The sequence below is a fragment of the Argentina anserina genome, chromosome 2 (assembly GCF_933775445.1).
Source record: "Argentina anserina chromosome 2, drPotAnse1.1, whole genome shotgun sequence".
Lineage (NCBI taxonomy): Eukaryota > Viridiplantae > Streptophyta > Magnoliopsida > Rosales > Rosaceae > Argentina > Argentina anserina.
This window is the reverse complement of record NC_065873.1, coordinates 26,650,848-26,676,872: the sequence shown is the minus strand read 5'-3', so window position 1 is coordinate 26,676,872 and position 26,025 is coordinate 26,650,848. Positions and strand designations below refer to the sequence as shown.

The following is a 26,025-nucleotide window of genomic DNA, read 5'->3' as shown; positions in this document are numbered from 1 at the left end:
TCTCATGATACGGAAAAATCCAAATTTTTGATAGAGAAAACTTCTCTTGCAAATTCATTATTTATATCATATATTCGAATCATCTCATATATATTTATATTTATACACACACGTCCTTGTAGTTTTATATTGTATTTGCATTTTGTTTCTTGATGTTGTATTTAAATATTATGAGATAACTTGTGATCATTGCTCTTACGTAATTGGTTGTAAAACGAGACTAGTAAATAATACGAGAAGTTTCATGATCCATGATTCAAATATGTAAGGTTATATAGATTTTTCCTTATAATTTTGAGAAACACGATATAGGTGGAGAAATGAACATTCCCTAATGCCATAAATGCAACTAGAACTCCTATACAGATTTCTAAGCATACATTACCAAGAACAAAAGATTACGACAATAATTCTTGTATACTAACCAAGCTACCTACATGTAATCCTAGGTGGTTTAATTAAACTAAAAGATGGGGTTTAGAATTGAGTGCTCGACTTAATTAAGTACAGAAAAACACAAATGCATCGTTAATTGAAGAGAATCTTGAAGAAGAAGGGTATTGGGTCAATGTAGTATAAAGTATAGTAATACTCGGGTAATGGATCGAAAAAAAAGAGTAAAAAAGATGGAAGAAAGGAAAAGAAAAGGTAAATGGAGGTCTCTCGCGTCAAACGTGTGTTCTCTTTTCAATTTGTAGGTTTCCTTTTGTCTGTTTAATTTGCTTGTCTTCTGCTCCAACCAAAACCGAACACAGTTTCCAATTTATAATCCCCATCGATCATTTTCTACTTCCTGTTCCTATTTCTCTCTTTCTAGCTAGTTCCTAGTTAGTACTACTACTACTCTTATTTTGTAACATACAGCTCTCTAGCAGATATAAGGTAAAGGATACATCGAACTGAGTGATGGGATTTAAAGCCTGTGTGTGTGTATTATTGTATTCTTCTCATTCATCACGACATTTCTCTACCTTCTCTTCTCTTCTCTTCTCTTCTGCTTCTTCTATTGCTTTTTTTCCATTTCCTTCTCTCTCTACCTTGCCTTGTTCCTCTTCTTCTTTCTTTCCTTTTTTCCGGTTTTCCCCCATAATGTTCCAAACTTCAATATGAATAATTTATCGTAAGGGTACACTTTTCTCTGCTGCTGCTGCGGCTGCTTTCATAAGCTTCCAACTTTGGCTCCTTCTTCTCCATCGGCTCGGCTTCTCCTTTTGGCTGACGTGCCCGGGTGATCGATTGAATTATTGACTATAAAAGTTCATAAAAAAACCCCATAAATTACATATATTATTCTTTCATTGAGCTCTCTAATCCGACTACAAACCAACAAAGACGATACCCAGGTAACTGTAATACAACATTACTCAGTTTAGGATGAGAAGTACTAATATGTGGTTTATTACAAAACCTAAGATGTAATGATTATTATAAACTATTGTTCAGATGCGGAAATGTGGTTTGATTTTTATTGGTCATTAACTTCTTAAGTGTCAATATTGAAGGTGACAAATTATCTGGGCTAGCTTAGATAGCATGTAAGTCACTGACTCACTGTAATTAATTGGTCAGCGAGGCGACCTACCTATAGAACTAGAAATAACCATTTAATTTGTGACTTAGGTAAAAAGACCGACTGCAAAAAAGGATAGGGTAAGGAGGGGCAGGGTAGTAGGGACACAATCAGGTGTTCTCATCCAGGAACAAAGTGAAAACAATAGGAAAATGATGACTAATTATACCACATAGATCCTCAACTGATTATTTTGATCATTGCCCATCATATATTCTCTCATTATTGTAAAAACAAAAGTTAAAACTCATAAACTGTCCCATTTCATTTCACTTCTGCATGCCACTATGACACTATCTCCCTTCCTACTTCAAATTGCCATTACCCAACATTGTTAATTAGTTTGAAAAATGCATTTTACCATTATAAAACTGGAAACTTATACATGATCACTGTTACAAAAGGAGAGACAAATACTTGTATTTTGAAAGGTATATCTGACCCTCCGCTTTTGGGCAAGCATCGATTAATAATAATACCATGATCTTAAAAAAGGGTAATACAAAAACTCAGTTTCATACAAAAGCATTTCAAGTATCGAAAAGAAAAAACAATAGACAGGAACAAGGAATTGCCCCATGAAATATATCTGTATTTATATGTACGTATATGCATGTGAGACTGGCACAGACCGCACAGTGCAGAAGGTTTGGATTGGGGAATTAATATAGAAAATAACAGGAAGAAATTGTCCGGTAGCTTCAAGTCCCGATATTCAATTAAAATGGGAAATGGTTCCGTTGACAACCAGCTAAGCTAGCAAGCTCCAGCATAAGATCGGAGAAAGAAAAACACAGGCACTGAGACGCACCTTCTAAGTTCTTACACTCTGTTGGCCTTTTTCTTTGTTTAAATCCCAGCTGCATTAGCCAAAAAAAACACGCGGAACCTAACCCTGCAGTTGAGTGAGAGAGAGAGAGAGAGGTTGTGCACAGTTCTGCATTGTTTCAGCGGCTGACATGGAAACAGTAGGTAGCAGCAGCAGCTAGTAGTCCCCTTTTATCTTTGATGGGGTTCTGTTCTCTCTGTAGGTTCACCATTCTCGTGACTCTTGTTTTGTTGCATGCACATTTTTGGGAATTATTATTTCATGGGCATTCCCATACATCTCTGGGGAGTACTATCTTCACCTATGTACATTATAGAATTCCTCAGCGTGCATCAATCATGCCTAGTTCTTATACAGTATATGCATCTATCCGAAACAACCTATGCATGCAAATCTCACCACTGCTAAACCTAATGATTGATGAAGACTTCCAACAGAAAAATCATAGTCGTGATGAGGTAGCTTAATCAAGCAAACCATGCATTAGAATTACCGAAGTGATGAGCTACGTTGATCCGTTGGTAAACCTAGACAGACGAGGGTCCACAGAGTATGGAGATCTCGAAAAACAAGAAAGCTAAATAATTTCACAAGTTAAATGTCAGGAACTCAGACATATATGATCCTTCTTTACCGAGCCCACCACCACCATCACTACCTAAATCATCCATCCATCACCAATCTCTCTCCCCCATTGTCCAGTCCAGTCTAGTTTCATCAATTTCTCTCTCTCTCTCTCTCTCTCTCTCTCTCTGTATATGATGTGTGCTGAAGAGCAAGAAGATTCTATTCCAATTTCTAAAACGCAGCGAAAGTGAAATCGAAACCCCACCTCCTCTCACATGACCACCGCCGATACCTAGCTTCCAAAAAACAATCAAAACCTTACAAATTATTTCTACTGAGAAACCAAGCTTTCTGATATGATTTTCTTAAATCAGCCTTGCTTATTATACTGTCTGGGAATGAGAATTTCAAGGAGCGACAACTTCAACCGCAGAGCGAATACGGATAAAAACTCCATATTTAAATTGTGTTTTATGGGTAATAGCACATTTTAATCAATCTGTATTAGAGACAGACATACGCACTAGCTGAACCCTATCTTCCTTCTTTCTAAATCGAAAGAATCAAACTCTGTATTCTATTTCTATACTACAGATCTACTACAAGGTTCTTTTTCTTTTATTCTTCTGTCTTCTCTAGCACTCTCTTGTCTCTTTGACTAACTTCTTCCCCGCAACACAATAACCTTTTATAATTAAGAACCATTTTTGTACAATCGAATATCTGTGTTCAATGAAACTGGATCGTAGCAGTAATAATAATATAGATGAATCGATGGTCCTTGTGGGCACACAACTACACAAGTGATGGATTATGGGGTTTGAATTGGGTCAAACAGAGCACAATGAAAATATTAGCTAGGTTTCGAATCCTGCAGGTGCTTATTTTTCTTCTAAGAGTTCAATTCAGACAGAGAAACACAATATTCAAAACGGTCACGAGGGGATCATATATAACTACGTATATGTGGATCCTGGGCACGAGCAACTGGGCATGCATTAAGGAGCGGACAAGAGTCCCGTCTGTCTTTGATTTACGTACATAATATTAATGTACCCAGGTTCTTTGTCCATTCTGTTTTTAATACATGAGACTGACGTTTCTATATATATCGTTCACTGCAGGGGCTTCTTCTCGATCATGTTTCTATAATTATCACATGCATCGATCCTTCTCTTCTTCAGTCACACAAAGTATCCCACTTCCATAAGTGCATGCATGAAATGAGAAACTATTAGCTAGTGTTTGGAATTATTACACAATAAGCATTTACCTCAGCGGTGAAATAGTTTTCACCGGATTAGGAAATAAGCTCAGAATCAAGAATTAACTTATTGGCAGTATCCGACTGTGAATTATTAGTATAGTGCATCAGTTATGATTACTAAAGCAAATCGTTCTTATCTTCTGCGTATACTCGCGCTTTATAGCTAAGTTCCCTAAAGCTTGTTACCACTTTAGGTGGTACTGACTTTACATAAAGAAAATATATTTACTTGTTTTTATCTTTACAATTAGTATCTTCATATATATTCGAATTGGGGTGCAAGAGTCACTATATATGATAATAATGGATAGAGATAACGTAATATATATTTAGTTTCCATGCAAACGTTCATTATTCATTCAAGAAAAGACGCATTAAAGCAGCTTCCTAGCATCTCAAAGACTAAGAGAGCAATCTAAGACCCAACAAAGGGTCGACGTGATCAAAATACTAAAAATAATGCATGTAGCGAGACTTGCATGGCCTCGATCCATCTATTTTCTTTTCAATGAAGAAAAAAAGTTAAATTTAACTTACACTTTATAAAACACATTAAAAGGAGAGAAGAACAAGACTAGTCGTCCAATTCCTCCACTACTACTATCGATCTTTTCTTTTAATTTTCACCTCCTTTCCCCTTTTCTTCATTTGTTAAAGTCTTAAAAGCCATTCGTTCATCTTCTACGTTAAAAAGAGATCGATGAGATCCTTCTATAAACGTGTGAGAGCGACTTTACTTATACAAAGCATATTCTACATGCATGGATACAAACTGCTTGCACACCAAGTTTATGTAAAGGACATTAGACATTAATCATGATCATTGATCGATCCATAATATAGTTTTGTATGAAATGATATAGGGGCCTGAGATTCCACTAATAACATACTTTTAGTCGGTGCAATTATTCGAATATCAACCATGGCCGACCCTAGCTAGCTTGCATCAGTCGCATGTCTTATAAACCTGGGACCCCAATTAGATATAAGTTAGAGGTCGATCGCGAGGACATGCAAATCTACATCTATGACCTAAACATGATTAACCCGAAAAAGTGTGAGTCATCGAATGTCAAAAGAAGACAAATTTCTGGGTTGGGTTTTAATCAGAATTTTAGAAGGTGATCGATCATGTAAAGGACTTCAAGGACACTTATATATTAGAGGGGAACATAAAGGCTGTTGGATCACATGCACATCACATTCTTTTCCTTCTCTTCTATTCTCTTTCTTCTTTTTATACTGTGGCTGATGAACGTTAAAGAGAGAAAAAAAGGTCCCACGGTTTAAGGCTGCTGCAAATTCAATTAGCTTAATCGATTGCTTAATACTGCTACTACTTCTTCCAGTTCTTCTTCCTCAATTCAAGGGATTCTGTGATATGATGATGAAAGCTGATCGGGATCCTCCATCATCTTCAAGGTTATCATTTCAGGCATATATATAGAGCTAGCTAGGTTGAAGAAGACCCACATCACACTCACAGTCACACACAACTCTCTATCTATCTGATAAAAATCCATTAATTAGTTGCCAGGGATGGTTATAAATTAAGCTAAAGTAGCTACAGATTAAATTGCTATTTTCTTCTCAGGCATTCAATAATGCTTCACGCATCAATTAGAATTAGAAACATCTCGTCAATTTTGGGTGAAAACTAGCTAGCTAATTATATATATTTGATTGGTATATAATTGATCACGTTATAAGAAAATTAGTTACAGTAGTGTTGCGGTTGATCCCGACTGAATCTACTGCATCCACAGTTTATCGGTTTCGATTTGTTTGTTTTGCTCTTTCTGCATGCAAATATGAAGAAATAATATTCGTGTGACTTCTGCCGGAAAAATTACTGCATGCCACCTACATATCCACTTACGAAACTCCTTTTTTGGCTGCTCAATCATGCCAAGTAATAAAGCTTCAAAGTGATCCGGTCCGGTACAAGATCATTTAACTGAAACAGAAATTGACTAGTTGATCAAGCAGATGAATGTTAGTTAAGGTTCATTCGCTTTTGTGAGGAATAATTTAATCCCTTTTACTAATATCTCTCATACTGTATATATGTACTCACTTTCATATATTATGTCCATTTAAATCTTCATTGTTTATAAAAGAAGATTAAAAATCCCAGTACTTTTTGTTGTTTGGTAAATATAAAAAGTGTTTCAGAAATATCAAGATCTAAGTTTCTCACTATTTTGATTTTCTGCATGCATATATACAAGGATATACCCAAATAATAAACAAAGTCGATCCAACAACATGCTCTATGCAATTAGTTACTTATTTAATCAAGTCCGAGGCATAGTGAAGAATAGGAAGACATATGCATTACCCCTTTTAGAGGCTTCGATGAGATTAATATTTGTTTTGTGCGTGGAAGGAGCACTAGGAGCTTCTAAGTTAGATCGGAAGAGCTTACGGACAAGGACGTACGTGATGTTAAGGTGGCTTGGTTTTCTATATATCTCTAGGACCACCACCATATATACTATCAGTTGGTAGCTAGCAACTGTTGCCAAAAGCCGAACCAAACAATAGCATTGAACATTCAACGTGTTGTTCCTATGCCGTAGCTATATATGCAACACTTTCAATTATGGATTTTATAAATTTACACTACACTTAAGAGTCATATCGTTCCAAGGAACATGGGGTGAGTACAAATATATGAGACAATTAAGATTCAACCTGTAATGTATATGGTTGTGGAACTTTTGAACTGTAAAGTGTTATATTTTGGATGCATGACCTATCGAATTAGACACTGTCTTTTTCTTTTCTGCAACATAATAGAATAACTTTACCTAGTATTTCTGGTGAGGGGCCTTATATATATATTATTGATTTCGGATTTTATTGACATGCATGTATATATTTATGCTGCATGATCGATTCAGCATGCAAGTTGGAGATGGAAGCTACTGAATTAGTGTTTCTTTATACGCACGAATCCTAAACTATATATTGAGATCTGCGAAGCCAGCCTGCACTCCACACTAATTGTTTTTCGTTCTCTAATAATTACCAAATTACTGGGCAGTGGATTGGTGGACATGGAGAATGGTAGAACTCCAAGACATATTCTAGATTAGAACCTGTAAAATATGTAATTTTCATGCTGGTATGTGCAGGATAGCTTTTGCAGAAGTAGTAATTTATTATCATTGAAATGAAATTATTCTTAGCGCGTCATAGTTAGTGGTCCATTTTTGGTAGACTGCGAGGTTTGGATATTCATTCGATTCTTCACTTGCTTATCAGCTTATGAGTTTGCTGATTGCAAGAGTGAGACTGTGCCAAAATAATCTGTCTTGATTCATATAATTAGAATGAGAGAAATTAAGCATCACCGCTAATCAGACTTGAAATATGAAGCTTCTGAAAAACCGAAACCCTTAAAGCAGGCAGGAAGCATGGCTATCAGATCCACAAAAGCTCATTAGTTCACTTTAGAATTAAAATGGGATATGGAATAACTTTTGACAGTGAGAGAGGGAGATCGAGAATATTGAGTTCGAGCCCTAAATATACTTTCACTAACATACGAACGTCTGGTGAAAAGAAGGCAAGGAGATACAAAGTGGAATGAAGCCATCAAAAGGCTGGGCAGTCCCTACAATGGAAACAAGAAAAAAAAAAAGGAAGGAAAGAAAGAAAGAAAGTGAAGCTCAGAAAAATAAAAACCCACAGCTTTATAGGGAATAAGGAGGAGTTTTCAGAATGATTGAGCCTGAACCAAAGGAGTTGCAATCTTCCTCAATATTTGAAATTCCATATAATTATTCAGTAGCTAGTGGATCCAAATGTTAAATATTTCATGAGGGTTTTTAGAATTTTAGGAAAGAAAAGGTAAAGTGTATATATATGATCGATCGAGTATGAGTTTGACAGACTGAGTTCGGCTATGGGGTTTGCGGTGGTGGAAGTGGAGGTGGGAATCATAATGATCGATAATAGTTGTAATAATAATAGAGCTAGCTTAGATTTATAGTTTACAATCATGTGTAAGCACATTCACTCTCTTCTTTGTCATCCCTTTCTAGGGCATGATTAGATAGAAGTTTTCAATCCTCTCCCTCCAATTCTATTACCTCAGACTAAAGCTACTAATTAAGTCCTAATTTCTTCCTACTTTTCTGCAACACCACACCATCCAAAAAGTTCATAACTATAAGCTTCCTTCCCAAGATTCATACCATAAAGAAAATAAGCTCAAGCTTATATTACTATTCCCATCTATATAAGACTTGTTGCCTTGTTGGGTGTTGGGGAGGAGAGATTCCACATAAGTGAGTGAATAATACTTAATTGTATTGAAAATTTTGTGATTAAAACTAACACCTCAAAGTATGTTAACATGGAGGGAATAAACATGGGAGGGAGTATGAATCAGAGTATAGTCGAAAACACAACAAAACCCTAGGTCGATTTCATATGATGCTTCTGGGATAAAATTGTACCTTGTCCAGTTATGATCCAGACCCACTAATCCTTAATAGTGCACAGCGGGTCTGTAATCTATTGCAGGCCAGTCCAGTTGTATTAGCTCCATCCGTCTACTTGTAACGGGTCCCTGGATCGGATTCTACAATTTCAACTGGTTTTTATCTTCCTTCTTTTGAGTTTTGCCTAGTATTCTCAAAGAAAAGCAACACTTGAATCCAAAACTATTAGGTAGAACACATTCTAAGCATCATGCTTCAACCAAAAGTGCCATTAAAAGTTCATGGTTACGGTGGGAACTCGGAAGGTATATAAAACTGCAACACTCACCAGTATACTCTATACTTCTATAGAGAAACAAGCTCAAGCAGTGTCAGGTCATCAGAAGCTGCCAAGGCCTAAGGAGCCTCATTTTTGGATGTTTAATTGCGTTAGATTCATTTGAGACTTAATATAGAAACATAAGGTACAAAAATGGAGGCATAAATGCTAATATTCACTTTAGGCTAAAGCCAGTAATTCTTTGATTACTTGATGGACCCTAATGGAATGGGATGGCCAAATAGGGTATTCAAGCAGTTAATGAACAGATGACAACAACAATGCATATGACTACATAAGTTTACAGCTTCACATGAAGCAGTCACTTAATAGTATACTTCCATGCCAATAAACTTAGAAGATTGGCACACGGGACAAACGCTAAGCTTACTCTCGCAATCTTTACACAAGCAAAGATGCTTACAAGGTAATAGAAGCATGCAAACTTCATTCATTCTGCAGGCCTTGCACGTCATGACCTCTTTAGCATCATTGCTCTCCTTGCCAAACATATTAAAATTGATGGAACGACCATTGCAGCAGGAAGCTGTATCATCTATTTCACTGTCACCACATCCTTCTTTGCTGTCTCTACTTTGAGTAATTACTTGATCAAGATTAACCTTGAGGGCTGTGATCATGTGCTCATTGTTCCTGGCTTGATGTTGCCAAATCCTTGCTTCATGACTCAACTGATCCATTCGTTCTTCAAGCTCCATATTCTTCTTGTTGATGCTCTCCACTTCCGCTTCTTTTTCCCTAAGCTTTTGAATTACCTTTTCTTCTACGACTGAGAGAGTTTGAAGTTGGGCAGCTTGGACCTTGTCCAGTATATTTTGTCGCAAGCGATCACTCTAGATTATGAAATAAAAACATAAATGTAAGTTTACCAAAGTATGGTATAACTAAAATAATATAGGTAATTGCTAGCACTTGAAACATTGCAAACAAAACAAGACTGCCGGAAAACAATGTCGGCCAAAGAAAGCCAACAAGCCAGAAATGGAATCGTCATCAGTACAGAGAGTTCAACAAGCCAGAAATGAAACCGTCAACAGAGAAAACCTAGAGAGAATCCTAAAGAGTAAAGAATATTCATCTTAACAAGATTGACTAAAAGGAGCCGTTCTTGTTTTGGTAACTCTATTTATGGGATATTTAAGTAACCGTCCACCTATATCTCAACTGGTTGAGAATATCCACTACAATTGCTACAAAAGTAGAGCATACTCAAAAGTCATAACGTTGTCCATTGTTTGTGATACTGACAAGTTCTTCAACAAGGAAGTTAAGAAACAAAGAGGACAGAAAAGTAGAAAAGTACCATGGACATCTAAATCAATCATTTTTGCACAAGTACACACTCTTAACTCTTATAACCTAAATTCTCCTTCTCCAAACTTTTGAATGACTACCACTTTAAATCCCCATGTTACTCTAGAAAGCATCTTCAAGTTAACTATAACAAAAAAAAAAAGACATTTGTTTGATTGGGCCTCTGGATGCTATTTAATAAGTCTCCAATTGTCAAATTGTTGTTGGATAATGAGAAGATGAGACATAACTTAACTAAGAAATGTATAATCACTTATGTTACTTCTTCAGTTATATTGGTCAAATCATAATCGGACAAATATCAATAATACATATCCTTAACGGAAGCCAGTCATAGGTACTTTCTCGAGTGTATTCTAACTGAATTACATGAAATGGCAACCACCCTAATGACCGTTTCATGAAATTTGCTACTACAGATGACAACAATACACCTTGTTCAAAAATTTTAAGAGATTCAACAACCATTTCAATTTAGGCAATCCATATCGAACTCATTCAATGTTGAGGTATGATTTTAGCATGGTTGAAATTTAAATTGACCGGTTACAGGGTTCAGAAGCTGAAACCATATGTGGCAACCGATCACTTAAAATATCTATTAGTAATTGCATACCAATGAATCTGAGATGGAAACTACAGAAAATACCACGAGCAGAAAGCCAAAGACATTACCATGTTACAACCACAACAAAAACATGCACAAAAATTGTAAGACCAAATTATCAGCAGTTAAATAACACATGCTCTTCTATACACAAACTCATCACACAACCATTCCAAACAGTTCATCCAATATACTCAACAACGCAACAGAATAAAACTATATCCAGAAACACCAGACCTGGGCCTTGAGGAACCTATCAATCTCAGAATCTTGCCTCTGTATCTCAAGATCAACATCCTCACCAATGAGAGACAGCAAAGCCGAGTCCCCTGTAGAGGCCATGCGATTATTGTCTAGGGACAAACCCAAGCCCGTTGAGACTGATTGCTGTTGCAGAACGGACGACATCTGCGAGTTGTTCTCCAAGAAATCCTGCTCCTTGAGCTTTTTCCTCTTCGATTCTAAGCCATAGTTCCATTGAAAATCACTGGCATTGTCACTATTGTCTGCCGTGGCCACCGGGCCGGGCGCAAACCCTACTACATGAACTAGAAACACACCACCGATTGTAACTCATATTAAGCTCAAAATTAGTGAAATTAGGTTTTGATAATGAAAAGGGAAAACCCAAATTACTCAGGACTTGCATTTTCTGATGTTCAGTTCTTTAAGAAAATGAAATACAAAACCCCAAATTTGCTCACAATCTAATGAATTTGATAATTTTGAATTAGGGTTTCTGAGAAACAAACAGAGCGTGAAAGAAAAGAGGAGAGAGATGATTACAGGGTGGAACATAAGGCGGGTGCTGGGAGTGATCTTGTAGAGCGTTGGGGTCGAAATAGGCGACGGCCGGCGACATCTGACCGTCGATTGTGTATAAATTTCTAGCAAAAGAAGATCAAAAACTAAAATGTGCGGAGCTGAAATTGTGAGATGAAATTTGAAATGAGAGAAGAAAAATTGAATACCTGAACGACTTGGATTGCTGCTGCTGTTGTTGGGTTTGATAGTGGTGTTGAAAGTGGTGTTGGGGAAGAGCCATGACTAAAACTCACAAAGTGGAGAAGAAGAAGACCGGTGTGAAACTAGAGAGAGAGAGAGAGAGAGAGAGAGAGAGAGGAGAGAGGACTCGTGAGTCATAAGCACAGCGAGCTGGCCTAGGAAGATTCGCATATTTTTGCCAAATGGTCCTTGTACTTTTGATAAATTGTGTGGGCCGCTCTTCAAGGAGAACTGACTGCGAAAAATATTTTGGGCTCGTGGTCTGTGAACCCAAGACATGTTCCACTCTTGTAAACTTGATGAATAACCCCTTTAAAAAAATTGATAAAAACTAATCCATTTAAAACCTCTACTAATTTCTCATTCAAATTGTCAAGTTCAGTTTGATGATCCTCCATTCTAAGGGAGTTCATATCTTTCCTTTCACATTATCATCGGTTTGATTTCGTTAACTAATTACAATGTAGTAGTTTTTAAGTATTTCGTTTGCCATGGTGCATATGGGCTGCTTGATCTCTTTCCTTATGTGAAAATGCAGACCTAATTCTCGCAAACGAGAGAAATTACAATAGAGAAGGTAGTAGACACCATTATTCTCACTGCACACGCATCCTTAGAAGAACCAATTTCATCATCAAAAACTATTATGAACCCTTTCAGATAAGAGAGTGAACTAAATGACAACCTTTAACATGCATGAATCCCAACAAATTGTTGAAAATGATATAATTTGCTCATGACAAATAATCCATTGGGGACAAAATACTATCAGTTTAAAATATCTAAATTCATGCATAATTTTTTTTTAGCAGGTTCATGCATATCAATTCATGAGGATTGAGGATGATACCACCTAATTGATCAATTTAAAAAAGATCTAGGGCAATCAAAGGAACATAAACAATGTGCATTTGCTTTGCTATTTCTCTTATACAAATGTGAACTTTGATTCATAAGAACATTAACCCCCTATACCAAAAAAAAAAAAAAGAAGTTGCATTATTGCGAATAACTTAATAATTTCTTAATAATACAACTCAAAAAAAAAAGAATAAATAAACCAAAAAGAAGGTGAATAATGTAACACCATACCCACGAGTCACTGACTCTACACTTTTCGGTCAGTCAGGGCAGCTCAAAAGTCCAAAACCGCGTTTTTCTCTCACTCTCAGCAGCCTGCCCGTCCAACTCGGAAATCTGCCCGCTGAGTTGCCCACCACCGAAAAGGAAAACCAACAACGAATAAAATAGAAACCATTTCTTCCTCCCCTTCTTCTTCATTCGTGACTTAATTGATTAAAAAACGGTGCAATTCTTGAGCGCGATCGCAACGTTGAGCTTTTTGGGATCGAAAGTTACAGTGCACTCGACGCGCCGGTTGAACTTTGGCTTCACCAGTTTCCCCAAAACGTAGGCTCTCGATTTGATCAAGAAGTTCAATTTCAGCGGCACCGGCAGCAATGTCGTCCCCGTTGAGCTACTGATACTAGCTCCACTCCCGTATAACGGAATTTTGTCACCGATTACTGACACCGTCACCGTTCTATGGCTCCTCCTTGATTGATAGAACTTCTTGATCTGAAAATTATGAGAGAGATTAATTATTACGGAGATTAGCAATGAGATATGGAAATTTTGAATGGAGATTAGTGTTAATAATGCTTACGATTCCGGAAGCAATGGTGATTTGGGAGTAGGATAGATCCAGAGGATTCGGCGAGACGTGGACTCCGAAGAATGTGCCGGTGTTACGGAATGTGAATTTCACGGTTGAGTTGACGGAGATCATGTCGGTGCCTACTCCGGTGGAGTCTGAGCCCGCTTGGATCTTGAATTGTTCAAATTTAACACTCTGCGGAGTTTAAAATTAAAGAAAAAATGAGAATTTGTAAACTGAAAAATAAAAACTTATGGAAACTGGATCAGTGCGGGAGGGATGAACGAACCTTCATGGTGATCTTGGGCTTCATGGGCTTACTGGCGCCGTAGAGAATGAGAGAGAACATGGAGAAGAGGAGGAAGAAACCGAGAACGAAGGCGGGGAAATAGCATCGGCGGGGGAAGCCGCGTTCGCGATCGTCGTCGTCGAGGAGGCCTTCTTCTTCGATGACGGCGCAGTCCTTCCAGGCCTTGTGGTGGTGGTGGCCCTTGCGGCGGGAGGAGGAGTCGTTGCTGGGCTGGATCTTCTTGGATCCGGGTTTGAGGGAGCCGGAGAAGCGGGTGGAGGAGGAGTCGCGGGAGTGGCGGCCGAGGGAGGAGTGGGAGTGGGGAGGGGAGCCGGCGGGGCTGAGGACGGGGGTGGACTGGAAGGAGGTGGCGGTCTTCTCGCCGTCGTGGGAGTCACGGGAGGGGCTCTGGACGTAGTAGACGGGGCGGCGGGGGGAGCGGGTAGGGGAGGAAGGGGCGAGGCTTGTGACCTCGGAGTCAGTTTTTGCGTGCATTTTAATTTTGGTGGTGGGTCTTCACTTCACTCAGATGTAATGTGTGTGTGTATGATCTCAAGTGTTGCTGTTGCTTTCGATTAGAGTTTGGGGATGTGACTTTAATGGAGGAAAGGGATTAGCTGCTGTTTCTGCTGTTACTCTGAGAGAGAGAGAGAGAGAGAGAGAGAGAGAGAGAGAGAGAGAGAGTGTGTGTGTGTGTGTGATACCTTACTGAGATGGAGAGGAATGGGTTAAGATTGTAGGATGGGGATGTTGGTGGGTGTAGGAACCAGCGAGGAACGAATCAACTGACAGGCAAATCACGGTTGGCACCGCGATCACACACCATGCCAAACAAAATTAAACTAATTCCTCCATTATTTTGAAATTTTGTCTATACATAGAGAGATTATTGAAAGTGGCTATAAGGTTAAGAGATTGTGTCGATCAGCATTAGTCTTGCGACATAGTCTTATTTTCTTATTCTAATTAATAGTCAATTAGTCATGAGTTCGACTTACGAAAAATTAATTATAGCATTTGAGTAGTTTATTTGATAAAAAAAAAATCTCACATATATAAGGTGCATGTAGGGGTCATCATTTAGTCCATAAGCCCGAAAGCCCACCCTACCCGATAGAGCCGAAGCCGGCCTTAATTTTTTCCGAATAGGGTAGGGTAAAGGTTGACCAAATCAAACTCGGCCCGGCCCTATTAAGTCTTTTAGGGCTAAACATGTCATATTTAGCCCGTTTAGGCTCTAATTATAATTTATTTTTTTTCTATTTTTAAATATGTTTTTATATATATTTTATATACAATACACCTCACATTTTATTACAATTGATTTTGTAAACTTTATGCCTTATGTTTCTATTTGTCGTGAAAAATAACAATGATTCTTGTGTAATTTGATATAAGATATTCATATATAATCACTTAGATTTAAAGTGTAGATGTTTAAGTTAAATATAAGGCATATATGTATTTATAATATGATCATATACTTGAAAAAAAAACTTGTGTTATACTTGCAACCACATAAGTAAATTTTGAGAAAAAAAATTAAATATAATTTTTTAATTTTTTTAAAATAAAAAAGGCCATATTCGGCCCGTTTCGGCCATATTTAGCACTATTTGAAGGGCCGGCCCGACCCGTACCTCTTATCCCTAAAGGAATGGGCTTTTAGAGCGGGTAAGGGTTTGAAAATCGGAGCCTTAGTCCGACCCTATTTTTGTTGACTTAATCAAAGCCCCGGCCGACCCTACCCTAAACCCTAAAATTTAGGGTAAGGCTTGTCCCGGTCCGGCCCATGATGAGGCCCAGGTGCATGTTCTTATGCTAGTTGTCCACCATTGGGAACTATAGTTCTCGTCCGACTCATGCGTTAGGTATAACGCCAGCATTCATCTTGAGCCGCGGTCGAATTCTCCACGAGATTCATATATAGCTTTCTTGTTAGAAACAAATTTGTTGCTCACCCTTATCATGTTCATCTTATGCCCACTACTCTAAGTGCATGTCAAGTGTCATTTTTCTCAACAAATTTATAACTATAGTATTATAAAGACATTTAACATGCATTTAAAGTGGTGAGCATAATACGGGTGGGCGACAAAATTGCTTCCTTCCTTGTTTGTAGACAAAGTAGATACAAAATTCTCTTTCATTCCAAGTAGGCATAAAAGGTGTATTAAAATGTGATAATTTAATTTCAATTGCATATACATTATGAACTTGGTTATCTCTTTGATAAGCTGATAACTTAATAACAAATAGAGGAAAATTCACCAACAGTCCATGAACTCATGTGGTAAGGACAATATGATCCCTCACCTTTAAAAAGGATCAAATAGATTCCTGAACTCTTATTATAATATCAATAAGGTACTTCTGTCAACACTTTTGAAATATTCCGTTAAGATATTACTTTTTCTGTTAATTTTGTCATTTTGTTATTTGTTAGTTGGGATATTTTTTCTTTCGTTGAGTTAATATAATCGAAGATTAAACCTTTGAGTTGTTCTGCAACTTTGTTATTGCCTTTTTCTCTAGATAGATAATCTAGAAATTCAATCAGGCTAGGTATTGATGGATCAATATCTGCTATTCCAATCTCCTTTTGGAGATGAATATGTTCGTCATATAGGGTATTTAATATTTTACAAACGTATTCTATGGAGTACTAGCTTTCTTGAATATGTTTTGAATAAAAACACACTTGCCACTTATAAGTAGCTTTTTCAGTACAAAAAGACTGGTAATTTTCAGTTCTGACTTCTTTTTTATTGGATAAAATGAGCCAACTTTGTGGCATAAGCATGATCTTCACTTGTTTCTGAGCGAAACAAGCTCTGATACCAGTTAGGGCGAATCTAACCGATGCTCAAAATGTGAAGAGGTTTATGATCTTCTTCAAAAATTTATTGGGATGCGTAGATTCTACGCTGTATTCTATAGATAATATCTCAGTAATTTTTGGTATTTCTTGGAAGGTTCTCTCTATTTCTTATTAGTTTTTTATATTTTTCTTTTTCTTGTTGCAGTTCTTTTAAAGACAGTTTAACAAACGCTAAAAGCCTAAGTCTAGAAGCTATGATAATTGTTATGATGATAAAATAAATGTTTACCTTTGAGTATAGATGGTAGATTTAAAATAAATTTTAAGAATTAGGTCCACCATGCTCCGTCAAAATTTTAACAAAATGACAAAATTAACATAAAAAGTAATATCTTAACGGAATATTTCAAAAGTTTTGACAGAAGTACCTTATTGATATTAGAATAAGAGTTCATGGATCTCTTTGATCATTTTTAAAAGTCAGGGATCAGATTGTTCTTACCACATGAGTTTAGAGACTGTTGATGAATTTTTCTCTAACAAATATGTGTATTTAACTTTCATATCAAATGATATGTTTGACATATGGTACATTTTCACGAGTAACTATTTCATATGCTTAATTTGTTAAATTAATCCAGATGGTTCCATTTGCTATTGCATTGTGAACGTATGGATATTGTGTGAAGCAAAAATAGGTTCTCATTGTAAGCATGTGAATAGGCCGACCGAAACCAAGTTTTTAAGTGCAAATATAAACATAGATGCTGCATTATAACCGATACCACCGCCAACAAAAGAAATATCATACCATGTGCAATTTATTTAGACTTCAATCTTCCAACTATTATTCTACCATCACGATACACTCAAGAAACCTATTTATTTTTGATTGCCAAGACTAAAATTAGGGTCTAGAAAGAAAAAGAGCAGTTCATGAAGATTCATGGGCCTTAGTTCCTTACGGAGCAAGTTCATTTCAGATTCATGGCGGATCAGGTCGATTGAGGGCAATTTGAGCATGGCCAATTTCCTAATTGAAAGAAAGAACAACCAGCCGTGATACACAAATTCAAGGTATCGTTTGTTAGGCTGCATAAGTTATGCGGGATTTTTGACTGTACACTTTTTTGTGATAGTGTATTGGATAAATTTTGTGTATTTTTTTTAAAGAAAAAGCAGTCATTTTTCGTAAAAAAAAAGTGCATCAATGCAGGTTTCGGTATGAAATATGTCGAGGGTGAGTCAAAAATTATAAAATAATTCCCAATCACAAATCAAAACCGAATCGGCAAAACTGGATCTCAGTTAAGTTGATCGTTTCCGACCAACCCATTTTTTTTGCTAGCCCGATGTCAGCGGTTAAGAAATTGATTAAACTGGTTCAACTTTGGTAAACTGAAGCGCTAGCCGTAATCGTTTCACCTCAACTTTAACTAGATTCTTTCTTCTAATTTAGGAACAAACATTGGACAATGACTTAACACTACCATAGCATCTCTTAGCATATAAGATTAGGATCATCCTAAGTTCCCAACGTAATGGTAAGGGGGACAGTACCAATCAACCAATGTAACCAACCTAAGGTAAGTGGGCCTTAAAAGAGTTGCACCCGTAAGTTTATAAAGTGCAAGAGAATTCGTCCAACCACCGGCTATTTTGAATCAAGCCCACAATTGAAGCCCGATTAACTGGACCAAAACTCCAAAGAGTTATGATCCTAATTTGCATGGCCGACATGGTTACCGGCTTTATTTCGTTATAGATAGGGTTCCTTGTATTATTGCTGCAATGACAGCAATGTCTTTAAATCGATCTGGTGCGTATCACCTTGTTGACTTTCGTCCCTTATTGGGGAACGTAAGACGGTGCTATCATTAATTATACACACTTCTCATTTCTCAAGCTTTAAAAACATGCATTACTGCATTAGTAATATATACAGTATTAGTCGAGTTTTCATGCTCGAGTTTCTTTAATTTCCAGTAGCACATCTTAATCATTATCAGATATATGTATACATGGTGGTAGAAAAATATATTACTATCCATAACAATTTAATTAGATCTGTTCATGATAATATGGGAGCACTGTAATCTTTCTTATCTGAGTGATCAAATATGGCAGCAATTCCTAGTCGATTGAACCGTGCATTTACCTTTCCAGAGTGCGTAGTACTGTTAGCAAGTGAAAAAAAAACTATTTTGTCACTGAAGAAAAAGGATCGAAGTGATCGAAGATGGGTGTTTATCCCAGTCCCACACTCCCACGTACACTACCAGGACTGTGAGCTGGTAGTTACTAATTACTGGGCAGCGCGCGTGGCACTTTGTGATTCATATCTTTAATTTCTAGCTGCTAGGCTCCTTTCACTTTTGCTAATCTGATTTAGTAGTACGGTGATCGATTGGGTTGTATGTAATCATGTATGTTTGGATCCAGCTTCAATAATTGAATCATCAAATATCACTGGCCTCGATCGATCGCTCTTGAAAATGTTAAGCTAGCTGAAGCACAGAAGCAGCTAATTTTAGAAAGGGAACTGGAAATGGTGTCCAAAGAAATACAAAGACCTTCATGGCATGCATTCATGGATTCCACCCACTATCTGGAATCCCGACATGTCCAACTTTTGGCTAAAGGCAACTTCACGATGCTGGTAAGGGAAAACATGACTTTAATCCAACAGAAAAAAGGTTCTGTAAAATTCATACACACCATTTACGATTTTGATTCGTATAACATTAATTAGACAAGGTTTTTGTTTGTTCTTCAAAGCGTTGAAATACTAGTTTAAGTCTTTAAGTACGATCTAATTTTTGAAGTCGAACCTTTCTGCGGTTCAAAATCCTGATCGAACATAAATTTTTTAATTTTCAGTCAACTATAGAAATATGATTATGTCGTGATTGTATGCGAAAGCATATCTTCTTCCTATTTAGTTATAATTTCTTAACGTTATAAGCATGGATATGGAGAAACTAAAATCCGGAAAATAAAAAAGCTTATCTGAATGCATCAGAGTATATAAAGCTAAACTATATCCTGCGTGTTACCAGTTGTGTATTGGATTATTGGTTACCAAGTCATAATCTGGCCTGCCTGTCATGAACAACGACACCAATCCCGTGTTTTATCGTCTGAAAATTTCATTCGGGCTGGGTTATGGGGTCGAACAGCTCCTGTGCAATATCAAGTACTCCTGAATCTATTCTAAATTTTGTTTATCTATACTCTTATAACAAGAACATGACTTGCTAGCCAAAACATATTTTTTTTTTCTGAAATGACTCTTAAATATTTAAAAACTATAATAATTCTACTTAATAGGGCTAAAATAGTAATTAAATAAATATAATTAAATAGAAAATAAAAATACAACAGTGGTAGAAAATGTCTTCCTACTACTCTGTAACTTTCTTAATTTCCTTCACATACGTAGAGTGTGTGTTGTGATAGTTTTTTTAACTAGTTTAATTTGTAAGAAAATTCTTAATTTTCCATTGAAGACGCAAATTCTCTTGCAAGGTTTTGAGATTTCGTCAATGATTTTCATGTCGATTCCAATGATACATTCACTTGACTACGTTAACACTAACAATTCCACATAAAATAGTTGCCTATAGTCTGCATGATTTCAGCGAAGCCTGATCCTATGTGAAATAATATTTATTTCGACTCAGCAGATGGAAGTAATGGAGTCGAACCACATACTACTGTAGCTAGTGGTTGCGTGACACAACAACATCCGAGCTGAGTCTAGTGGCCACAATGGGGCTTCTTACTACATGATCACCTTCACTGTCCACCCAAGTCAGGTAACCAAAAGCCTCGATCTCTTTCATCAGTCTCCGACCTCTTATACTCAACTTAAAGCTCAGCTTCTCACCTTCCCTCTTGAAAACCAATTTGTTCGGAACGACGCCAACCTCAAACCCCTTCAATGCTGTCACGCTTGCTACGTATGTCGACTGCGCCTTTCCTACATTGGTCACTGTCCTTCGGAACTCTTGAGTGATTTCTACGCCCGGCTTTGAATCGTTGACATTGAAAAATGCAATGAACGATGGGTAATTAAGATCTAATGATGGGGTTGAACAATTGTTCGAGGCTGATACGGTTATAATTTGGATTTGTTTCTGGGTGTAGTTTAGTGCACAAAGAAGGTTCACATAATCATCTATGGTCGCGTCGTATATGAGTCCCGGGTTGAGGGCCTTGTTGGGATTGACATGACCTGCTCCCGTGGCAAGAGGACTAGCCGGCCGCAAATCGTCGCCAATGTCCTTGATGGGGCTAAGGGTGTTATCATTGATGTCCGAAGTAGTCATCATAGCTGATCTGATAGCTGCAGGGCTCCATTGAGGATGTGCAGCTTTCACAAGCGCGGCTAACCCAGCTGCATGAGGGCACGCCATGGATGTTCCCGACAACAAATTGAACTCGTTAAACAAGACCTGTTTGTTGTTAAGCATCACCACCGAAAGGTTTTGAGGCCATGCAGCGAGGATTAGTGAGCCAGGAGCCGCAATGTCTGGCTTCAGAGTAAAGGGAAAGCTGAAAGATGGACCTCTAGATGTGTAACTAGTCACAGCGGGTGCTGGTCTCGCACCAAGAAGTGTTTTTTGATACTCCAAGCTTACTTTCGGGTTAGAGTTACTCTTGATGTAGTCCTTGATAGTTTCACCTTCCTTTGAACTCAAGAAAAGTGAGGGAAATTGGCTCTGGAGGAACAATTCCAGGTCGGTGTTGTTGGTAATGAAAATACCTCCGGCAACCTTTGCATCTTGAACAGCAACATATTGTTCCTCAATGGAACTGTTGTCTTGGCACACAACGATCTTCTTCCCAACCTTGTTCAACATCTTCAAACCACATGCATTCATGAAGACAACTGGGATTGCAGATGAAGACGTATTAACCCCTGGAAAAAGAGTCATCCCTGTTACGGATTCTCCATTTCCAAGGTGTGCAGTTCCTCGAAAGTCACGATCAATGGTACTAGCCGCAACTGTTAGAACCCAAGGGATTCCATTATGCAAACTACCATAGAAAGGTCCTTCATTTCCTGCCGATGTGGAAACAAAGACGCCCTTCTTCATGGCTGCAAATGTGGCTATGGCAACAGGGTCCTCGTACAGCGCAACGCCATCTAATCCGAACGATAGGGATAACACATCCACACCGTCCACAACTGCTTGTTCGATGGCAGCAATTATGTCAGATGATAAGCCACCCTCGTCCCACAAAGCCTTATACATGGCCACATGCGCCCGAGGCGCCATCCCGCTGGCAGTTCCCGGGGCATAACCAAAGTACGATGCCCCAGCTACATAGTTTCCAGCAGCCGTGGAGGAGGTGTGTGTCCCATGGCCGTCAGTGTCTCTTGTGGAGTTCATAGAAAATGTCACATTGGGGTTTTGTGCTACGATTCCTTTGTTGAAGAACCTTGCCCCAATGAGCTTTTTGTTGCATAGTGAAGAGCTGAATTGCATTCCACTTTCACAGTCTCCTTTCCATCTTGGTGGGATTTCTGACATTCCAGCATCGTTAAAACTTTCGCTTTCTGGCCAAACCCCAGTGTCCACCAAACCAATAATGATGCCTTTGCCATAATTGGAAACCGGCCATGCTCCTGCTTTGGAGTTGAGGCCAAGAAACTGGGAGGAGTGAGTCGTGTCCGGCTTTACAGGCAAGTCTCTAACAGAAGATATGTACCCTGGATAAGTTTTTAAGGCCTCCAACTCAGGAACAGAGAGACTTGCACTGAACCCGTGTAAGACATGAGTGTAGCTATATATGAGCTTAGAAGAGATAGAAGAAGTGGATAGTACAGAGTCCACTGTGGACAAGTACCAAGAATGGTGATCAGCAAAGGCTTTGGGCATAAATGATGAATCCATGTGGATGATATAATTGTTGGATTCATGAGCCAAGGTTGAGACTATGGCAAGGCTTGCGACTGTGACAATGGAAAGCCACAAGTACAAGGGAACATGATGATTATGCGTATCCATGCAAGGGCTAGTAGTAGAGATTTGAAGTGAATACTGAATAGATAGAAGAAATTGTGAACTTTGGTGTTTCTTATAGAAAACTTAGGAGTAAGGAGTATGTGAACCTTAAGATATTCCTCAATAGTACTGACGATCCAAAGTTGTCCATTCAAATGCTATCTTATATTAGTAGGGGACCCTCAATATGCATCTATGATTGATGCCTATGTAGGGGTGGGCACGAGACGCGATGGAACGGGACGAGGCTCATCCCACTCTTTTGAATCGGGACGGAACAAGGGTTGTTAAGAATGCATCCCACTCGGGATTAATCCCGGTTGGGATGAGACATGATAAATCTCACTTTTATATGAAGTTAAATAAAAACCTATATTTTTATTTTTTTTATTAACAAAGTAACATTCAATAATGAATTTTTAACAAAAAAATGCATATTATGTTCAAAATATTATAATTTACCATTATTATTTGAGTTGATATAATTTTAGAGTTATTAAGAACATAAATTAGTTTCATTTTGATACAAATATATATTAAGTTTTAAGTTTTCATTAAAGGTGGGACGAGACGGGACGAAGCGAGATAAAAATTATTCGTCTCACGTCTCATCCCACTATTATGAAACGGGATTAGATCGGGACGGGACGAACATTTTTAGACATCCGTCCCGTCTCGTCCCTATAAATTTCAGGACGGGATCAAGATTTCCGTTTTTTATGCCCACCCCTATGCCCATGCATCTTATAGATAATGGTTATGACTTCCAAAATCACATACTCCCCTAAGCTATACACTAATGCGACTGTTCCTCAAGTCCTAAACTGCTCAGTTGATCTTCTGTGTGTTGATCCAGGTGATTATATCTAAAACTACATCCTTCCATGGCTTAGTAGAATACTAAGCCCTAAACTCAAACCGCTTAATCTTGAAAACCGTAATGCCACCATTTCACACAAGTACAACATCGACACAGAACATAGACACCACTGGAGGATGAGAATCCCTTCCATAGCATCAAGGCAGTTCAAATGGAGTTGTTTTAGGAAGTTTTTGCCAGCTTTAAGTTGCAAATCTTCTTTTTATGTTGAGTTTTATGTGGTGATTGTAGCTATTGAAATTGCTTATTCTAGAGGTTGGTCTACTATGTGGTTGGAGAGTGGCTCTATCCGTGTTTTAGCATATTTTCAGATAATGAAATATAGCGGCATAGATGGCAAATTTAAGTCTTTCAAAGGATTCACTTACTTGGTATGCTAGGCCTCCGACATAACTACTCAGGTACTTGCAGGCTGAATTTTTGGGCATCCCAAAATATCGTTTTACATCTTGATTATGAGTTGTTTACTTAAAGTCTACAAGTGGTAAGTTGATGATGGGATGACATTTTTTCGTTGCCATGTGGTTTCTATTGTGCGGAAGATTAATTAGGAGTTCAACTTCATGGTTACAACTTTTTTATTTGCTTGGTTTCATTATATGTTAAGGTTCAATATTATTTTACAATTTCTTTTTGTAATTGTCATATTTGGCTTTATTTGTGACATTGGTTTTATCCTCCAGCTTTTTTGTACCTTTTTTAAATATTAATAAATTTTAATAGGGGAACGCGCTTTACCCAAAAATAAAATAAAATTGGTGTCTAACAGTCAATCTTGATTCTTGGCATGTGACATAAGGATGGGCGCCGATCTTGACAATGTCATTAACCGCCACAGAAAACAGGAGAAAACCTCTATTTATATATGGTGAACTAGGTACACAGCTGCCAATTCCCAAAATGCAAGTGGAAGATGTAAATACCAAAATGATTGACACTGTAATGAACCCCAAAACGTGGTGAACCCATTTACCGGTGTACCTTTCACTCTCAAGAGTCAGTTTCATACAAGAAATTTCGGTGAGTTCTTGGCTTATCTGTCATACTTTGCTCAAATGCTTCTTTCCGAGCTAACCACAGAAAACAAAGACATCAACTTCAGTTCATATTGCAGTAGTCATGATGTAGACTGAAATGCTTTCATTGTCGTCATTCAAGCCTACCATGTGCACTCCCGCAATGGTAAGAACTAAAAAGAGAGCAACTTATGACAGTCGCATACCGCAAGTTCTAAGCCTCCGGAAGACTTCTGAGACATGAGCCTCAATTCTCTATAAATATGAGCCTTTAATTTAGTTGTTGCTTGCAATATGCCTCATTTGGTGGTGAAGTAATATAACAGTTCACATATCTGGAGTGTCAATAACTCGGCAGTATAAAAAACTCATCACCGAGATTTTATACCATATTGAAACTCAGAAGGGACATAGAGGGCGAATGCAAAGATTCACTTTCAATGATTCATTTATCATCATCAGCATACCAATTAATTCACAGTTCAGTTTTCAAGTTGGGCTCATTATGAGATCAATTATCATAGGCAAACGAAGCTGTATCTGTTATTTTCATATAACAGTTCAGAACATAAGGAAGCACATGCATTTCAACTTACTTGGTGCACTAATTTCTGATTTTATCCACTCCCAAGTTGATATTCACCTACAAGAAATCAGACCAGAGAATAATATATGGTTGTTAGGCACACATTTATAAAGGGCCACTGTTGCATTTTCCTGTTAAGTGCGATGATCTTAAAGAATCTAACTTGTGTTGATAGAGCCTGTTTATATTATCACATGGATGTTGCCTCTTTTTGAGTCAACTGTTTTGTTGTTACTTATGTCTCCTCCACTCGTCTAGCTTCAAAGCTAAAAGCCAAAGGAAGTGTAGTGAGAGCAATGACAACAGAAGATCGAGTGGTAGAGTAGCTTACCTCACTTCCACGACCAACTCACGAAACTTCGACTTTCGTTCTTCCTTCTTCTATCCTGATAAAAACAAAAAAGAAGAAATAAGAGCCGTGTGAATTAGCACCAAACGAAAAAAAATCAGAGAGATAGCTTTAGGATATCCATGGAATGTGGTTGTATGGCTCAGTATTGAATGGACCACTATTACATTTTCCCTCTGCTAAGGAAGCATAAAGATTTGGGAAGAAAAGGAACCACGCATTGTATTTGATAGGGGTGAGCATTACAATGATAATCATGGGCAATTCCTGAGTCAACTTGCTATTTTGATGTAATAGTATCCACTATCCCCGTTCTTGTGCCTACTTACAAAGTTAAAAATTTACATGCTGTGGTAATCCATTATTAGGATCGATCCAACACCAGAATGAAAGATTTTACAATTCTAAAACTAAAAAGTGCATCTGTCTTTTAGTTTCAAATCTTAACCGAGAACATTAG

The 26,025-nt window shown here is 37.8% G+C and overlaps 3 protein-coding genes across 3 annotated transcripts; all 3 read right to left on the bottom strand.

Moving 5' to 3' along the window:
• Positions 1-9,166: 9,166 nt before the first annotated feature.
• Positions 9,167-12,044, bottom strand: LOC126782875 (probable BOI-related E3 ubiquitin-protein ligase 2). The gene is made up of 4 exons (XM_050508213.1): positions 11,920-12,044; positions 11,735-11,835; positions 11,186-11,496; positions 9,167-9,860 (listed from the first exon to the last, which is right to left on the bottom strand). The coding sequence occupies exons 1-4, from the start codon at positions 11,991-11,993 to the stop codon at positions 9,333-9,335; spliced, it is 1,014 nt and encodes a 337-aa protein (XP_050364170.1). The 5' UTR covers positions 11,994-12,044; the 3' UTR covers positions 9,167-9,332.
• An 801-nt stretch (positions 12,045-12,845) lies between these two features.
• On the bottom strand, positions 12,846-14,747 carry LOC126783299 (uncharacterized). Its single transcript, XM_050508743.1, has 3 exons — positions 13,900-14,747; positions 13,620-13,805; positions 12,846-13,531 (listed from the first exon to the last, which is right to left on the bottom strand). The coding sequence occupies exons 1-3, from the start codon at positions 14,392-14,394 to the stop codon at positions 13,250-13,252; spliced, it is 963 nt and encodes a 320-aa protein (XP_050364700.1). The 5' UTR covers positions 14,395-14,747; the 3' UTR covers positions 12,846-13,249.
• A 5,535-nt stretch (positions 14,748-20,282) lies between these two features.
• Positions 20,283-22,755, bottom strand: LOC126783765 (subtilisin-like protease SBT3). Its single transcript, XM_050509292.1, has one exon. It carries the CDS (start codon positions 22,735-22,737, stop codon positions 20,443-20,445), a length of 2,295 nt encoding a protein of 764 aa, XP_050365249.1. The 5' UTR covers positions 22,738-22,755; the 3' UTR covers positions 20,283-20,442.
• Between the last annotated feature and the right edge of the window lie 3,270 nt (positions 22,756-26,025).

Coding starts and splice junctions, on each gene's coding strand:
- LOC126783299 (XM_050508743.1), bottom strand. CDS start 14,394: ATGCACGCAAAAACTGACTCCGAGGTCACAAGCCTCGCCCCTTCCTCC. Junction 13,806..13,899: donor AGCCCAAGATCACCATGAAG/GTTCGTTCATCC, acceptor TAAACTCCGCAG/AGTGTTAAATTTGAACAATT. Junction 13,532..13,619: donor TCACCATTGCTTCCGGAATC/GTAAGCATTATT, acceptor CATAATTTTCAG/ATCAAGAAGTTCTATCAATC.
- LOC126783765 (XM_050509292.1), bottom strand. CDS start 22,737: ATGGATACGCATAATCATCATGTTCCCTTGTACTTGTGGCTTTCCATT.
- LOC126782875 (XM_050508213.1), bottom strand. CDS start 11,993: ATGGCTCTTCCCCAACACCACTTTCAACACCACTATCAAACCCAACAA. Junction 11,497..11,734: donor CCCGCCTTATGTTCCACCCT/GTAATCATCTCT, acceptor GTGTGTTTCTAG/TTCATGTAGTAGGGTTTGCG. Junction 9,861..11,185: donor ATAGGTTCCTCAAGGCCCAG/GTCTGGTGTTTC, acceptor TTCATAATCTAG/AGTGATCGCTTGCGACAAAA.